Source organism: Nuphar pumila, chromosome 6 (assembly GCF_984573655.1).
Source record: "Nuphar pumila chromosome 6, dmNupPumi1.hap1.1, whole genome shotgun sequence".
NCBI classification, from domain to species: Eukaryota; Viridiplantae; Streptophyta; class Magnoliopsida; order Nymphaeales; family Nymphaeaceae; genus Nuphar; species Nuphar pumila.
This window is the reverse complement of record NC_143254.1, coordinates 107642239-107659932: the sequence shown is the minus strand read 5'-3', so window position 1 is coordinate 107659932 and position 17694 is coordinate 107642239. Positions and strand designations below refer to the sequence as shown.

The 17694-nt window shown below is 35.1% G+C and overlaps 1 protein-coding gene across 3 annotated transcripts in view; it reads right to left on the bottom strand.

Moving 5' to 3' along the window:
- The window catches only part of LOC149835605 (protein KAKU4-like), a 55935-nt gene that overhangs the window by 1997 nt on the left and 36244 nt on the right, over positions 1-17694 (bottom strand). For all 3 annotated transcript variants that reach the window (XM_090008617.1, XM_090008618.1, XM_090008619.1), the window contains exons 6-7: positions 2787-3179; positions 1592-1706 (exon numbers count right to left, since the gene is read on the bottom strand). In XM_090008617.1, coding sequence (XP_089864743.1) covers positions 1592-1706; positions 2787-3179 — 508 coding nt within the window. The remainder of the gene's footprint in view (positions 1-1591; positions 1707-2786; positions 3180-17694) is intronic.

Below are 17694 nucleotides of genomic sequence, written 5' to 3'. Positions count from 1 at the left end.
AATTTGGCATAATTTGGAAAGCCCCTAGGTTGGTACAATCAACAGTTGCAGCATGTGAACAATTTTCCTGAATAACATGCACTGTTTAAGGGCTAAGACTTCTATGTGTGTGTTTTCCATTAATACTCTGAGTTCTGGTTTTACTCTTCCTTGTTCTCCTATGTCAGTTATTGTTTTTTCACCACCAGAAAGGTAATCTAAAACTTGTGCAAAATGAAACTGTAATGTGTTTAGAATGTTGGCTATCAGATTTTACTGAGAGGATTTGTGTAAATATCCACTTAGGGTGTTGCTCAAATCCTTTTAATTTTTGGTCAGTCATTTTCATCAATGCCTCTGAATTGATGGTTATGAGCTTATGATATGTGAAATAATCAATCCTGGCCTCAAGTAGTGCAGAATTTTGTCTTGGACTATTAAATGAATCATGAACTAAGATCACACTGACACCGGTGGCGTTATTTAATAGTTCCATTGAACAATGTCCTAAGGATCCCAAGAATCTCATAATTCCTAAAATTTTCTCAGGTCGATTTCCCTAGGGAATCAGATCAATGGCAGTAAGGGTTTTGCATGTTATATTTATCCTGTGTCACACAGACTCGGCTGGGGAGGCAACGCACCCGCGTCGACACGCCCCGACACGGGCCGGACTCTGGTCAACACACCGAGTCCGAGTCCGTCCACTTTATAGACTCGGTCAACTTTGACTGAGTCTATTTTGGTCCATTTTTAGGACAAAAAACTAAAAAATATATTTTTTTATATATTTAAAAAAAAATATAGCCAGACTGTGCAATGCAGTTGCACAGTCACACAGTCTGTGCAACTGCATTGCTCAGTCTGTGCAACTGCATTGGGTGTGATCAGGCATGTGTTCAGGATTTTATTTTGATAGGCAGGTATTAATCTTTACGTAGTGGGCATTTTTTGTTGGGATAATCACATATATAAGATTTTGAAGGCCCATTTGTTTACTGTTGCTGTTTACTTTTATATATAATCAGTGAATCTTATACATATGAGTTGTTGTTTACTTTTTAAATATATATATATATATATATAGCCGAGTCCCCGTGTCCAAAATTTTTGAAATTGCGCCGCACAGAGCCGGACCTGTCAAGAGGCCAATGAGACTTGGGCCTCAGGCCCCTGGGCCAAAAAAAAATTTAGGGGCCCATTTTTAATAGGGATTCCATTTTTAATGGGGACCAAAAACAACAAAAAAAATTTAGGGGCCCCAAAAAAATTGGAGGCGCTGCCCTCGAACTCCTACTATTAATAGGGGGCTCAAAAAATTCCGAGGTGCTGCCCCAAACTCCTACTATTAATAGGGGGCCTATTTTTAGGGAGCCCATTTTTAATAGGGGCTCAAAAAATTTCGAGGCCCTGCCCCAAAACTCCTGCTATTAATAGGGGGCCCATTTTTTCCCTCCGCCTCAGGCCCCATAAAACACAGGTACGGCCCTGGCGCCGCACCCGTGTCGCACCCGCACCCGCACCCATGTGACATAGTATTTATCTCACTTTAAAACATTAGAAAAAAAATAGCAAACTGATTCAAACTCAACAAAAAATTCATAGCACATACCTTGGCCATCTTGATTAAGATTATTGCTAGCATGTTGAAATAGCATGGAGTCTTTTGAGATAAATTCATCAGAAATTGACTGACTGCCAGTAGGCTGTTTGCTCTCTTCAGAGTCCTTACATAAACAAAAAATGGCACACGTATAAGCTTCATTTCTTCTGATATAGGAAACATACCTATTAATGTTCTCAGTTTTATTGAGGCATGGGAACACGAATGAAGGAGAAAAAACAACTCACATTGTCATTGTGAAAAAAGAATGGAGCAAAAAAAGGAGCAATTTAGAAGACATCACCATTTAAATTTAAAATGACATAATGCAATTAATGTATTACATAGCTATGGTAAGTATAGGTCCAAAAATTTTTCCATTAGAAAGGAGATTATAATGCAGTGTTCCCCATAACAAGACCTCTCTCATTTACTAAATATTAAAGACTTAGGAAGAGAGGACATAGAAAAACTGAAAAATTTTCAGCAGTTGTTCCATGGATATAATTCCAGTACTACTAAATTAATAAAAAGATGGAAGCAATTGATGGGGATCAAACATATGGGAGCTTTTCGCTATATGCTCCTGTTTCTTGAAAATTTATCATGGTTTTTCATTGCAAAAGAAATACATAATTGAATATATTGACAATATTAATTGAATCCTAGCCATCTAAGCTCAATGATACATGGAAATGTGTATGGGTAAGGGTAGGCAGAAAGTTGTGTACAGCAGGCATGCCACGGTCTTCTCCTAAAGGATAAAATAGTGCAGCTGTGCTTGTATGTCTGCATGCTCACATGCATCTGAGGGTCTGCCTCTCAGACTTCAAGTAGAGAACTTCATTAAGATAATCAAGGAAAGAATGAAGAAAATGTAAAAAGAATAGCACACAATATATGTTTGATAGTGTGTAAAATGTGCATATACATTTACCACTAGAAAATTTTAAGCACTCATGTTATATAACACGGGCTTAATCCTGTATTCATTCTGCAAAGAATATATGCCATTTCACCGAGAAAGAAGAACAGAGGTTGACTCTACGTTCTTATCTTTTTTCTTTTAGTTTAATCCTGATCTTAACTTTGCCATGTGCATAGCATAGATATTAGGTTTTTAGATTCTCTCAATCAACTGGTCCCGAAAGCAATATTTCCAGAAGCAACTCATTATCTAACCACAGTGCTCATATACTTCTACCTTAACAATTAGTTCGGGCTCTGAAACAGCAACCATGCTGAGTGCCTGTTCATGAGAATAATCCTCAGCTACAAGTTTCTCTCCAACAGGTTTTTCACCGGGCACATGACCATCTGAAAGTCCTCTATTTTTAGTTGATCTATCTTGAATATCACATGCATCAGATGTAGGCCTTTCAACCAACATTTCTGTTGAATTGTCAACCTCTGTCAATTTCTCATCAGCATCTAAAGATGTTGGTTGATTGATATTTTCCAATTCAATTGAAGATGAGTTGATTTTCATCACATCTGAAGGCAATTCTACAGTATCTTCCACTAACTTTTGCTGGATTCTTCGAGTCTCATCAAGAGACCCCAAAACTTCAGTCGCAAGAGAATTCCTCTTTTGTCCCTGCAACCAAATAGAACATCGCATACAGAAATTATCAGTGTAACAAGAAGAAAAATTCATCATTTTTTGCATTTTAGAGTTTATTTTATTTCATGAATACTTTCAACATCCAAAGTAGGATTTGCAACATTAGAGAAAACAACAATGAAGATCATGATAATACGCAGTTAATATAGGCCACCTGAAAGATATGTTAATGTACATACCACTTGACCTTAAAACATATTATCATTTAATGCTATTGATTACCACAAGCATGACAAGTAACAGAGTAGAAGTTGAAGTCTAAATATTCAAAATGCTATCACTTTATAAGACATAATCTCCTATAGCACCGCCCTCTGTCCATGCCTTCATCTCATCAAGGCATAAATAGACCACTAAAAGCTGAGGAAACATTTTGTTTCAAGGAACTTACAAGCTAACATGTTTTCAAATGTTGAACAAAGCAGTTTATTGTAAAGTAAGGAATACTTAAGATGCATATAAGATAAATCAGTCCAGATAATAAGATAGATCTGAAACAATGAATAGGTAAAATCATAGCATATCATAGTCACCAATATCGGACTCAGAAATATCTTGGCAAGGTTATTTACAGGATAATTGAAAAACAAGCGATTTTTCTTGGGAGGAAAAGATCAGATACTTTTTTTAAAATAAATAATAATAAAAGATTAAAAATTAAAAAAAAATCACAAGGTACACAATATTTTCAATATAGCAATATTTCAAAAAATACCATTACCTTTCCAATTGTTTTGGTCTTACGCTCATGTACCTCAAGTACCCATTTCGTCCCTGTCAACATGGGTATGGGTACTTTTTGGGTGAAGTTTGGGATGGATCAAGTTGGACCCAACTCACACTCGAAACCAAACTTAGGGGTGGAAACCAGGCCGGGTAGCCTGCGGGCTGTTGGGAAATCCTGTCCGATAAAAGTCTAGCTGAACCCGACCTAATAAGTTATTGGGTCGGGCTTGGGCACGAAGGTCAGCCAGAGTTGGGCTTTTATACCTATGATATTTTAATTAAAAGAATATTTATATATTATAATATTTATTTTTATAATACATAATATATATATATATATATATATATATTATAAAACATGTTGGGCACAATGGATCGGGCTCAAACACCAACCTGAGCCCAAAACCAAACCACGATGAAACGTCTCATATGAGACACCCCTCCCTTTTTATAAGCAATAGAGGTGTTCCACTCTTTGTTCCACTTTGATATATCTTCCATGTAAGTGTCTTAGCCTTTAAGCATGTTGTATGGGAAAGCAAGTTTTCCATTATAAATGCATTAAATACAATTACTATTAATAGTTTTTCTTTATCTCTCTTTCTTAAATGCATTCTCTCTTTTAAAAAGGAGCATTCAAAAGCTTCAACAGAAACCATTTTGTTTTTAAGCATTGGACATAACGGTTTAATATGACCCGGCTCATTGCAAAAGTGACAAATGATCTTCCTTTATCCTCCATAGTTGTTGTTCCATGAACCATGCCTCTCAAAGTGTGGAGGCTTGTAAGTTCTCACGTTTTTGCTGGGCCTAGATGCCGCCAATACTTTATCTCCCCCTTTAATCATACCAAGACGAGTTTTTTCTTTGGCATATTTTGGCAACCGCATCTTCTAGGGAAATAGGTACAGATCTATGGAGAAGGAAAGATCTAACTTGTTTATATTCGGGGCGAAGATTATACAAAAATTGAAAAAATTGCTCTTTTTCTATTTGTTTACGCTTAAGTTCCACATCTTTGATGGCAAGCCACTTAGGCTCCAAAAGTGACAACTCATCCCATAGAGGGGATAGGGCACTAAAAAAATCTCAAAAACTCATGTCCCCTTGCTTGGTAGTTCTAATATTTTCTTGTAAGAAATATTGTCTTGCAAGTTCTTTTTGTATATACATATCTTTCATAAAGAACCAATACTCATTAGCTTTACGGAATTTTGCAATGATGGCATATATTTTAATGTCAACATTATTCATAAACCATGCAAAAAATTTTGCATGGTTACTTTCTCAATCTTCTACCTTGTTTTGATAATCAAGAATGACTTTGGTAAGATCATCTCATTCAAGAGTTTTTTCTAAATCTTTTGTAAGCTTGGTAAGCTTTAATTGCGGTTCGAGAATCGTTTCCATTACATAACCCCAGAGTTTGTTTCCCTTGAGGTTATTTTTCATGGCAGTGACCTACATCATATAGTTAGAACCACTTAGCTTGAAGGAAAGGTCGGTCTTTTTCCATAATGAAGATGTGAAACGAGAGAGAGGGAGTGAAATAGATAGATAAAAAAGAGGGTGACAAACACACGTCCACCACAAGCTTGTTGAGCACACAGTCACTTGATTACCATGAACAACTTGCTTCAAGGTCCTTCGGCTCTTATACCATGTAATGAAATATGTAGAGCCTCTAAAGGCTTACAAGATTATAAACACAAATTGCACGTGCACAAGTCCACTAAGGGACAATACAAAGGCCAACAATAACAACAAACAAGAGCACAAAAATATAGAAAATAATATCTTTATTGCTAAAATGCTTAAGCACAAGCATTACAATGAAAGGGGACAAACACCCCTATTTATAATACAAGGCCATTGGGGAGCTCCCAATAAAATCGTTGGGAGCTCCCAACGGTCATAAATACGATCACATTTATGATTGTTGAGAAGCCCCCAACAATTCTATGATCAAATGACAATAGAGCCCATGCTCAAATAAAAAAGGACAAAAAATAATAAAAAGCTAAAATAAAAAAAATGAAAAAAGTTGTTCCTAATGAGCAGTGCCTATTACACGGAGAAAGACCAAAATGCTCCCGACTCTCAAAATAAATTATAGACTTATATATGACCATATATATACATGCTATTTTAACAACACACACTATTCAGTTGGAAATCATAAGTGCATGTTGTATTGATTCAATATGATCACGTAGATGTGTTCAACATGGTTTATCTGCTACAGATCCAATCTTGGATCATATTTTTTCAATATAAAATATGATTACTTGAGTCATAAATTTTTGGTACATTGTGGGCCATTAATTTTTTAAGCCCTTGAAAAACCTGCTTGCATGTCACAATCACATGATTCAAAACCCATTTCTACTAAACAAACCTTGTACATCAAATCCATGGGGTTCGATCTACAAAAAAAAATCTAAAAAATATGAAAAGAAGGTGATTTCTACTTAATAGATCTTTACCTTCATTAGTACCGAAAATACATACATACATACATATAGAAAGGGGTAGGTGAACACATATTTATCCAACTTCAGTGTGCTGCACACCCATTTTTACCACTTTTTTCATTTTTTTCAAATTTTGACCATGCAGATGTGTTCTACACGATTGAATCAACACAGAGTTATCGGAAGCTTCTTAAGTAAGTGGGAAGCCTGCTTCCCGGAAACTTGCTTCGGAAGCAAGATACTCCTCGCTTTTGAAACTTGATGAGAATCTCAATTCTCCCACGCTTCTCCTATGTTTTCCACATGCTTCATATATCCTTCTTAAATGTTCTCTCACTCTACTTTTCATGTTTTTTGTGTTTCCTCTCATGATTCTCACTCACTTCCATATACTTTCTCTAAATTGGCAGTCATCATTTTTAGATTGTGTTAAAAATTTAATTCTTATATTAAAAAATCATAAAATTTAAGAATAATCACTTTTATTTTAGTTTTTATTTGCATTCCATTTCGATTCTCATTCAATTCTTATATTCCTTGTTTTATTCCTCGCTTCCAGTTTCTTATACATTTTAAAATGCATCGCTTCTCGCTTCTCGCTTCCGCTTCCTGGATTGTTTCCCGCTTTCGCTTCCTAGTCTGGCAAGCTTGAATCAACATCAGCTTTTGGATCATCTGATTTTGACGAGTAAGCAGGGTTGAAAAATCAATCCAGCATTTTTTTAGTTCAAAACCTTAAGAGATTGTATTTTTCATCGAAAAAATCCGAAGCAAGGGTTGATGACTAGAAAATGGACCATGCCAGACACATCTGTACAGTTCAGATTGCCAGAAAATAGCATCTTTCAAAAGTGCACTCAGGACATGCACATCCTTCTGAAAACTCTCTCTCTCTCTCTCTCTCTCTCTCTCTCTCTCTATATATATATATATATATATATATATATATATATATATATATATATATATATATATATATCTGCATGCCTGTTTCCATACTTTTAAAAGTCCCCATGTCATACTATTTTTCATATCTGAACTACAACCTGTACACCCCCCCCCCCCCACACCACCACCACCTATGTTACATAGACCTTTAACAAATATGATATTCTCAAAATATCACTAGTATTGGTGACTAAATAACATGCTTATTTCTAAGCCACAAAAAAACACCACATAAAATATAATATGAGAATGCTTCTTATATTCTAAGCCAAAAGAAAGACCTTAACTTTAATAGTAGCTAGTTACTAAACAGCATTAACCACCATAGTTGGGCCCCAAATGTTATTTCCAAAGATCCCGAGGGAGAGACAGTTTAAAGCAATGTTGTTAAAATCGATTCACTAGGTGAATTGGTTTCTTAAAAAAATGAATTAAATTGAATCAAATCGAACGAATTGGCACTTTTTTACCATCAGATGACACATCATTAAAAATGTTAAAAACAATTTAACCATCTTAAAAAATAATTAAAAAATGAACTGAATAGACCTTGAATTGGCCCCTTGTGAATCGTCCTTTGCCTTATTCGATCTGAATCAGCCGAATCAGACTGATTTTGACAATATTGGTTTAAATCTTAAACAGCTAAGAAAAAGCCGAGAGAACCTTCCTTGGATGACTGACAAGTCACTGTCGGCAGATACCTAATTTCAAAGCATATGCTTTAGTAAAGGTTTCCGTATACAGTATACCAATGATATTTCCTTCTGATAATATAAATTCTGTGAGAAGTAGGATACAATAGGTCAGTACATAAATTTTTTCCTAAACTGAGTAACAATCTTCTTGACAGTCACAGTCTAAGAGACCTCCACAAGACCAATATAAGAAAAACTGACATTGGAACAAAGCAACAAAAGTATTCTCCCTACAGCTTGTGAGACAAGTACATCACAGGATGAAATCTAATGCACACGCTAACTACTAAAGAAAAAGAAACATGGTCCACAGAAATGGATCCTATGAGAAATATGGTCACAGCCTGAACTCTAATGCACATGCAATCAACTAAATAAAAAGAAGCAGAGGCCGTGTCCCAGATTCTGTTCTGTGTATTTTGTATAGATTCTCCTGTTGTATAGTGCTCAGGGTGCTGAAATTCGGCAATGAATTGGCATGCCAATTAGCTCACCTTGCTTTGATTGTAAAGGAATGCCAGTGGAAGGATAAGACACCACATTGGCACCTTACATTTTGTATAGCTTCTTTTGATAAAGATACAGGTAGGGGTCTGCCTAACCTCAGCATACTTTTTTGAAAAATAAAAATAAAAAGAAATATGATATGCAGAAATGGATAGCCAGAAACTAGAAGACTGAAAGAGAAATGCCAGATCACAACAAATAACAAGACATGTAATGAAAGGAAAGAAGTTAGTAGTGTAATGAAATATAATAGGTATGTGCACAACACAAAAGAGTGCAAAACAAAGAAAGATGTACACAGATACAATAGCCACAAAAGGGAAAATACAAAGAGCACAAGAACACAATTACAATAGCCACTAATGGGCAAGCACAAAGTATAAAAAATATAAGTTTTATTCGCTTGAAATGTTTAAGAAAAGCATACATAATATATGGGAGAATCTCATATTTACAGAGAAGAGAAAGAGCAAGAGGGCTAGTCCCAACAGCTAGAACGAAAAGAAAAAAATACAAAAAAAGTAAAAAAAATCCCCTAATGGGCATAACCTATTACAAATACAAAAAAGAAAAAAGAAAAAAGAAAAAAATAGAATATATATACAATCATGATGAAGAAAGGTGTTTCTCTCAAGTACATTAGTATAATTAAAGATCTGTATGAAGGAGTAGTAACCAATGTCCGCACTTGTGGAGGGGTGACAACCAATTTTCCTACAACGGTTGGGTTACATCAAGGATATGCTTTAAGCCCTTTCCTATTTGCTATAGTGATGGATGAGCTTACGAGATCAATTCAAGAAAATGTGTCGTGGTGTATGTTGTTTGCTGATGATATTGTTTTGGGTTAATGCTAAGTTAGAATTATGGAGACATACATTGAAAGCAAGAGGTTTTAAGTTGAGTAAGAGTAAGACAAATATATGGAATGTCGGTTTAATAAGCAACGAAGTAGTGATGAGAGTGTAGTGAAGCTTGGTGAGCAAGCAATACCGGTGGATGGTTGTTTCAAATATTTGGGATCTATCATTCAAAAGTATGGAGAAATTGATAGAGATGTAAATCATAAGATAAAGGTTGGGTGGATGAAATGGAAAAGTGCAACTGGAGTGTTGTGCGATCGTAGAATGCCATTGCGGTTGAAGGGAAAGTTTTATAGGGCAACTATTAGGCCCGCTTTACTATATGGTACAGAATGTTGGGCTGCCAAGAGACATCATATTCAAAAAATGAGTGTAGCTGAGATGCGTATGTTGAGATGGATGTGTGGAAATACAATAAAAGATAAGATTCAGAACAAGGAGATACGTAAGAAGGTAGGCGTTGCACCCATGAAAAATAAGATGAGAGAGAATCGTTTACGGTGGTTTGGACATATTCGGCGAAGGCCTAATGATGCTCCAGTTAGAAGGATGGAGAAACGAGAAAATATATTAGTTAAAAGAGGTCGGGGTATGCCTAGGAAGACATGGATGGAGATGATAGGAAAGGATATGAATGCTTTGAACCTCACCGAGGACATGGCATTGGATAGAAATGATTGGAGGAGAAGGATTCATGTGGAAGACCCAGAATGATTTTCTTTTTTGGTTCATATCGCCGACCCCAATTGTTTTGGGATGAAGGCGTAGTTGTTGTTGTTGTTGTATATATATACAATCATATGTAATGACCATATAAGTTAATACTTTCCCTCAAACCTATGGTGTAATAACCGAAAGTTTGTTAAAAAGAGAAATAAAACAAGGTGAAGGTAAGGCCTTAGTGAAAAAATATGCCAAGTGACACTTGGAAGTCACATAATGGCAACTCAATTGTTCCTCTCAAATCTTCTTTAATATAGTGGTAGTCCATCTCTATATGCTTTGTTTGTTCATGGAAGGTATGGTTGTTGGCAATGCATATAACACTTTTGTTGTCACAACAAATCTTCGAAGGATTGGAGGTGACGACTCTCATATCTTAGAAAAGGCTTCTTAACCAAATAATTTTCATAATTGTTTGTTGTCATGACACAATGTTCAGCTTCCGTAGAAGATAACAAAGCCTTTTGTTGCTTCTTGCACCTCCAAGAAATTAGAATCTCCTAAAACACATAAAATCCAGTTGTTGAGACTCTATCATTAGGATTTCTTCCCCAGTCTACATCAGTATAAGAAATTAATTCCAAAGAAAAAGAGAATAATAAGAAAATCACTTTAGTTACAAAATTTTTGATATATCTGATTATCCTTAAAACTACACTCATATACATTGTTGTTTGTGCATGTTAAAACTGGCTTGCTGAATGAACATGCTCTATGTCCGGCCTTGTAATGGACAAGTATGTTAGAGACCCGCTCAATTGTCGATATGGCATTGGATCTTCAAGAAAAACTCTATCTTCTAGCCTCAATTTTGCATTGACAACTTCCATCATATCAACTTTCTTTTCATCTAAAATCCCTTATTTAGCAATAATATCTGCAGCAAGCTTCATTTGATATAGGATAAAGTCTTTGGGTAAGTAAGTTACTTTTATACCTAAAAATACCTCAAATAACCAAAGTCAAACATATCAAAATGATTTTTAAAAATAATTTTTATTTCTTCTACTACCTTTTTGTCATTTTCAATAATGATCATATCATCTACATACAACAAAAGAATAACAATATCAATATCATAGTCAATACCAAACTCTTGAGAGTAATCTTTAGCTACTAATCTAGTCTTATATCTTTCTAAAGATTCATCTCCTTTAGTCTTAACCTTAAAACCCCATCTACATCGTATAGTCTGTTTTCCTATAGGTAATGATTGAATCTCCCAAGTTTTGGCCTTTCCTAGTACCCTTAGTTCTAGGTTCGTGGCATCTACCCATTTGGGAAGGTCTTTGGCTTCATTGTAAGATGAAGGTTCATAGAAAGAATGAATGAATGAAAATAAGACAAGCTCTATACTTTGGTGCAAAGGACTCATATATGAGACAAATCTATTGAGAGACCTAGAAATCTGATTAGATCTCCTAACATTCGGTTCTTCTAGAGTTTGGTTTTAAGTAAATCTATCAAGTGTACATGAAGGATTTTCAATCATCTTTCGAGAATATTGTTGAATAGGCACATCATTATTCAAGGAATCACTAGAGTTATCAATATGCTCAATCTCTAAGTCATAATCAATATGATATTTTATCATTTTTGGGCAATAAATCAAACAAAGAAAGAATTCCTGGTGTCATCCTTATGCTTATCCATATTAAAACCGTTTTCACCTTCAAGGAAAGTCGCATTTCTCGAAACATATAATTTATCATTTTTTAAATCATAGCATCGATATCCTTTTTATTTTCTATGTATCCAAGAAACACACATTCAATGGCCTTAGTAGAGAGCTTATCCTTTCCTTCAAGAACAAAACATTTGCATATAAAAACTTTTAATCTACTTAAATCATGAGTGATTTTATAAAGTTTTTCAATTAGAGAAATGATTCACAAAGAAGATGAGGGCATCCTAGTTATAAGATAACTACGGTAAGTGCACTTTTGGCTGAAAATTTCTTTGAAACATTTAAAAATAAGTTCTTGTGGTTTCAATGATATGTTGATGCTTTCTTTCGGCCAAACCATTTTGTTATAGAGTTTTTAAACAAGATTTTTGATGGGTGATTCCATTTTCTTTCAAATAAAATTTAAAATCATTGGATAAATATTCTCCTCCCGAGTCCGATCGAAAAATAACAATGTTGGTTTCAAATTGATTTTTCACATGCTTATGAAATTCTTTAAAACAAGTAAACATTTCGGATTTAAGCCTAAGGAAGTAGCTCCAAGTATACCAAGTATAGTCATTAATAAATATTACATAATAAGAAAAGTATTCTTTTAATATAACGGAAGGGAGTCTCCATACATCCGAATGTACAAGTTCAAAAGGTTTATGGGAGACAAAGGTTCTAGAACCAAAAGGAATGGATTTCACTTTCTCAAGAATACAATCATCACAAACAAATTCTTTGTCAATACAGGAATCTTTCAAAAAGAAAAAAAAAGACAATTTAGATATATTTGGATGACCTAATATTTTGTGCAATAAATCCATACCTTTTTCCTTTACAAAATTAAAAAAAGATTCTTTGGGAATGCGAAAAAAAATCATGTAGTAGAGACCCCCCTCCTATGACCTCCAATCAACTTCCCTGACTGGCGATCTTGCACCCAATAATTTTTAGATGAGAAAGAGACCTCATACCCATGATTGGAAATTTGAGAAACGGAAAACAAGTTTAGGTTGAGTTTTGGAACAACTCTAACTTTTGGAACTTGAAATCCTTTTGAAACATTTTTAAAAGTCCCTAGGCTTTTAATTTCCAAAGTAGTACCATCCGCAGTAAAAACACAAGAGTTATAAGGGTTTTTAGTGCATTCGGATAAAAGAGACTCCATGGAAGTCATATGAAAGGAAGCATTAGAAACAAGTATCCAAGAGTACATATCGAGGAGAGAAGATGTGGATACCATGGTTTGGAAAGTAGATATTGAAGACGACCTGAAGAATCGTTGAATATCCTCCGCAAGTTGGTTGATGGACATATCCTTAAGTTCTCCCTTTTTTGTGTTCTCATCTCCCTTTTTGGATGAATCTTCAATGATAGCTGCCTTCTTTTTTAGCTTGGGACATTCTGATTTGATACGCCTCGATTCATTGTAAAAGTGGCACATAATTCTTCTCCCTCCACCATTCTTCCAAAGTGAGGAAGTTCGTAAGTTCTAATATTTTTGTCAGGTCTCGACACAACAAGAACTTCCTTTCCTCCTTTGGACATTCCAAACTAAGTTTCCGCTAAGTACACCTCGACTAGAGCTTCATAAAGAGAAGTAGAAATGATCATATACAATATTGAGCACCTCACTTGTTCAAACTCGAGTCTCAACCCAAAAAGCAAGGTGAATAGATGTTCTTTTTCTAATTGCTTTTGCCTTATTTCAATGGTCGGACCTTCCCACTTAGGTTCAAGTAATGCTAACTCAGCCCATAAAGGAGAGAGAGCTCCATAATAATCCCTCACACTTTTAATGAAGTAGCGAAAAATATAAAACCAATGCCACTAAGGGCTTACAAGATTACAATCACAAAGTGCACAAGCACAAGTCCACTAATAGGACGATACAATATCCAACAAAGGGCAACACAAGAAGATACAAATATATATTTTATTGAGTAAATGCTTTAGCAAAAAGCATTAAAGGAATAGAGGGGAACCAACCCTATCTATACATATCCAAAAAGGACACAGAGGCCATTGGGAGCTCCCACGTAGAGGAGCTCCCAACGGTTGTGACTGTTGGGGAGCCCCAACGTCTTTATGGTCAATTGACCATAGAGCCCCCAAATGGCTTTTGTATTTACAATAAAATAGAAAAAATAAATTAAATACAAAAATAATTGTTTTATAAAAACAATTATCATTATATATATGAAAAAACCAAAATGCTCTTAATGAGCATTAGTTGTTACAAAACTGAATATATATATATATACCCCTCCTCAAACTTACAGTGAAATAACCAAAAGTTTGTTAAGGAGAAAAATAAATTGAGGTGCAGGAAGAACTTTGGTGAAGAAATCTGCAAGTTGATACTCGGATGTGATATATGGCAACATAATAGTTCCTCTCAGGTACTCACCACACATATAAAGACAATCCATCTCAATGTGTTTTGTTCGCTCATAGAAGGTGTGGTTGCTTGTAATATAGATTGCACTCTTATTGTCGCAACACATCTTCAAAGGTTTGGAGATGATTACACCCATATCTCTTAGAAGATTTTTTAGCCACACAAGCTCCTTTGTTGTTGTAACCACTACACGATATTCAGCTTCAACTGAAGATAATGATACTTTTTGTTGCTTCATGCGCCTCCACGATATTAGAAAATCTCCAAAAAAAAAACACAAAAACTTGGTTGAGATTCTATCATTGGGATTTCCTCCCCAATCAACATCAATATAAGCAAGCAAATCTAGAGAAAAAGATAAGGATAAAAAAACTCCCTTTGTTATGGTGTTTTTGATATATTTGATAATTCTTAACACAACACTCATGTGCATGCTTAAACTGACTGAAAGCGTGAATTACATGCGCTATATCAGGTCTACTGATTGACAAGTGAGTGACCAGATCAGTTGACGATAAGGTGTAGGATCTTCAAGTAGAGTCTCATCTTCAAGTCCTAACTTAACATTGATCACTTTAGGGGTTTCTACTCTCTTGTCATTTGAGATATCAGGCTTAGTGCAAATATCAGCAACAAGCTTCATTTGAAACAAAATATACTCTATGCGATAGTAAGCAACTTCAATGCCTAAGAAATATATCAAAAAACCTAGGTTAGACATGTTAAAATTTTCTTTTAAAACATTTTTAATATCACTAATTCCGTGCGTGTCACTCTCGGTGATTATCACACACACACACACACACACACACACATATATATATATATAAAGTGAAAGTATGACTACTTTAGAACCTGTACTTTTAGCAAAAAGAGAGTCAGTATAGCAGAAATCAAAACCCAAAAGAGACATAACACTACTAAATCTATCATACCAGGCCTTTGGAGCATGTTTAAGACCATACAAGGCCTTCCTAAGTCTGAGAATTTTATCATTTTCAATGATAAATCCCAACAGAGGGTCCATATAGACCTCCTCGTTTAATTCTTCATTAAGAAAAACATTTTTAACATCAAGTTGATATATGGGTTATTTTTTAATGGATGCAACTACTATGAGGTTTCTAACATTAGTCATCCTAGCTACTGGTGCAAAGGTTTTCTCATAGTCAATTTCATATTCCTGAGAATATCCTTTGGCGACTAACCTAGCTTTATATTTTTTTAGGGTCCCATCACTCTTGATTTAACCTTAAAAATCCATCTACATCCTATAACTTTCTTTCCTAAGGGTAATGAAGTTACTTCCCAAATTTTAGCTTTTTTTAGAGCATCTAATTCTACATTCATTGCTTCAACCCAATATGGAAGATTTTTAGCTTCATCATAGTATGACGGTTCATAGTAGAAATATAAGGCTATTAAACATGCTCTATAATTCGGTGTCAAGGTATCATATGATACAAACCTACTAGGTGGGATAGAGACACGATTGAATCACCTAAGTGGGGTTTCTTCTATAGATGAATCATGTGTACATTTTTTTAAAGCACTTAGAAGATTTTTTTGCTCAAGTCGGGTTTACACTTATATTGGTTTATCAATAATATCATCATTACATGATGGTGATTATGTTAAAATATCTATGTATATATAAGCATTTCAACAATTCCTTAAGAACTCCAAATCCACTTTCGGTGCCGCCGTATCTACTTCCTCTCTTCCAGGTATGCTTTCTTCAATTTTTTACTTTGATGCCTCTTTACACATGATCCCTTTAGAGCCTCTCTTATCCGAATGCACAAAATCCTTTTATAACTCGTGTGTTTCTGTGACCGATGGAAGTAATCTTGAAACCAAAAGTATTGGAACATTTTCAAACATTTAAAAAAATTCAAGTACCTAAAATTAGAGTTCCAAAACTTAATTTAAATCTTTTATCCGTCTCTCAAATCCCGGATTATAGGTATGAGGTTTTCTTATTAAAAAAATGTTGGTGAAGGATCGCCAGTCAGGGAAGTTGATTGGGGAAGGTTATAAGAAGTGAAACCTCTACTACATGGATTTTATTCATCTTTCCAAAGTGTTCATTTTCTATTTGCTCTCTTTTTAGCTCCACATCTTCACTAGCAACCTACTTGGGTTCAAGAAGAGTCAATTCATCCCATAATGGAGATAGAGAACAAAAATAATCATGAACACTCATTTCACCTTTTTTGATGGTTCGTATTTTTTCTTGTAAGAAAAATTGTCTTCCAAGGTCTTTTTGGGTATACATGCCCTCATAAAGAACCAAGCCTCATTGGCTTTACGAAATTTAGCAATGTTGGCACATATCTTGAGCTCAACGTTGTTAAAAAACCATGCAAGAATCTTGGCATGATTGTTTTTCCAATCCTCTACCTTAGTTTGATGGTCTTGAATAGCTTTCATACGTGTATCACCTTCTAAGGATTTGTCTTGGTCTCTTTCTCTTTTGGTAAGTTTGAGTTGCGGCTTCGGGATAGTGCCCATCACATATCCCCAAAGTTTTTTTCTTTGAGGTTATTTTTCATTGAAGATGCCCACACCATGTAGTTGGAGTCATTTAGCTTGAAGGATAAATCAATCTTTTGTTCATACTCCATTTTGAGTGACAGAAGAAATAGAGGGAGAGAAAGAACAAAGAATATGTTCACTTGAGTCACCACAAGCACCATGAACACTTGATTATGCTTTTCCAAGGTCACAAATACTTGATGGCCACTTTCCACAAGACCAAGAGCACTATGGCTCTGATACCATGTAATGAAATAGCGGAAAATATAAAACCAATGAAAGATCGATCAATCTTTTGTTCATGGTCCATTTTGAGTGACAGAAGAGATAGAGGGAGAGAGAAAACAAAGAATGTGAAAGAATATGTCCACTTGAGTCACCACAAACACTTAAGATGCTTTCGCACGGTCACAAACACTTGATGGCCACTTTCTACAAGACCAAGAGCACTATGGCTCTGATACCATGTAATGAAATAGCAAAAAATATAAAACCAATGCCACTAAGGGCTTACAAGATTACAAGCACAAGTCCACTACGGGACAATACAATAGCCAACGAAGGGCGACACAAGAAGATAAAAATATATTTTTTTATTGAGTAAATGCTTTAGCAAAAAGCATTAAAGGAATAAGGGAGAACCACCCCTATTTATACATATCCAAAAAGGAGAGAGAGGCCATTGGGAGCTCCCATATAGAAACATTGGGAGCTCCCAACGGTCACATTTGTAAGTGTTGGGGAGCCCTAACGTCTTTATGGCCAATTGACCATAGAGCCCAAGACTTTGTATTTACAATAAAACAGAAAAAAAAATTAAATACAAAAATATTTGTTTTATAATCACAATTATTATTACATATATAAAAAGACCAAATTGTCCCTAATGGGCATTAGCTATTACAAAACTGAATATATATATATATATATGTCAC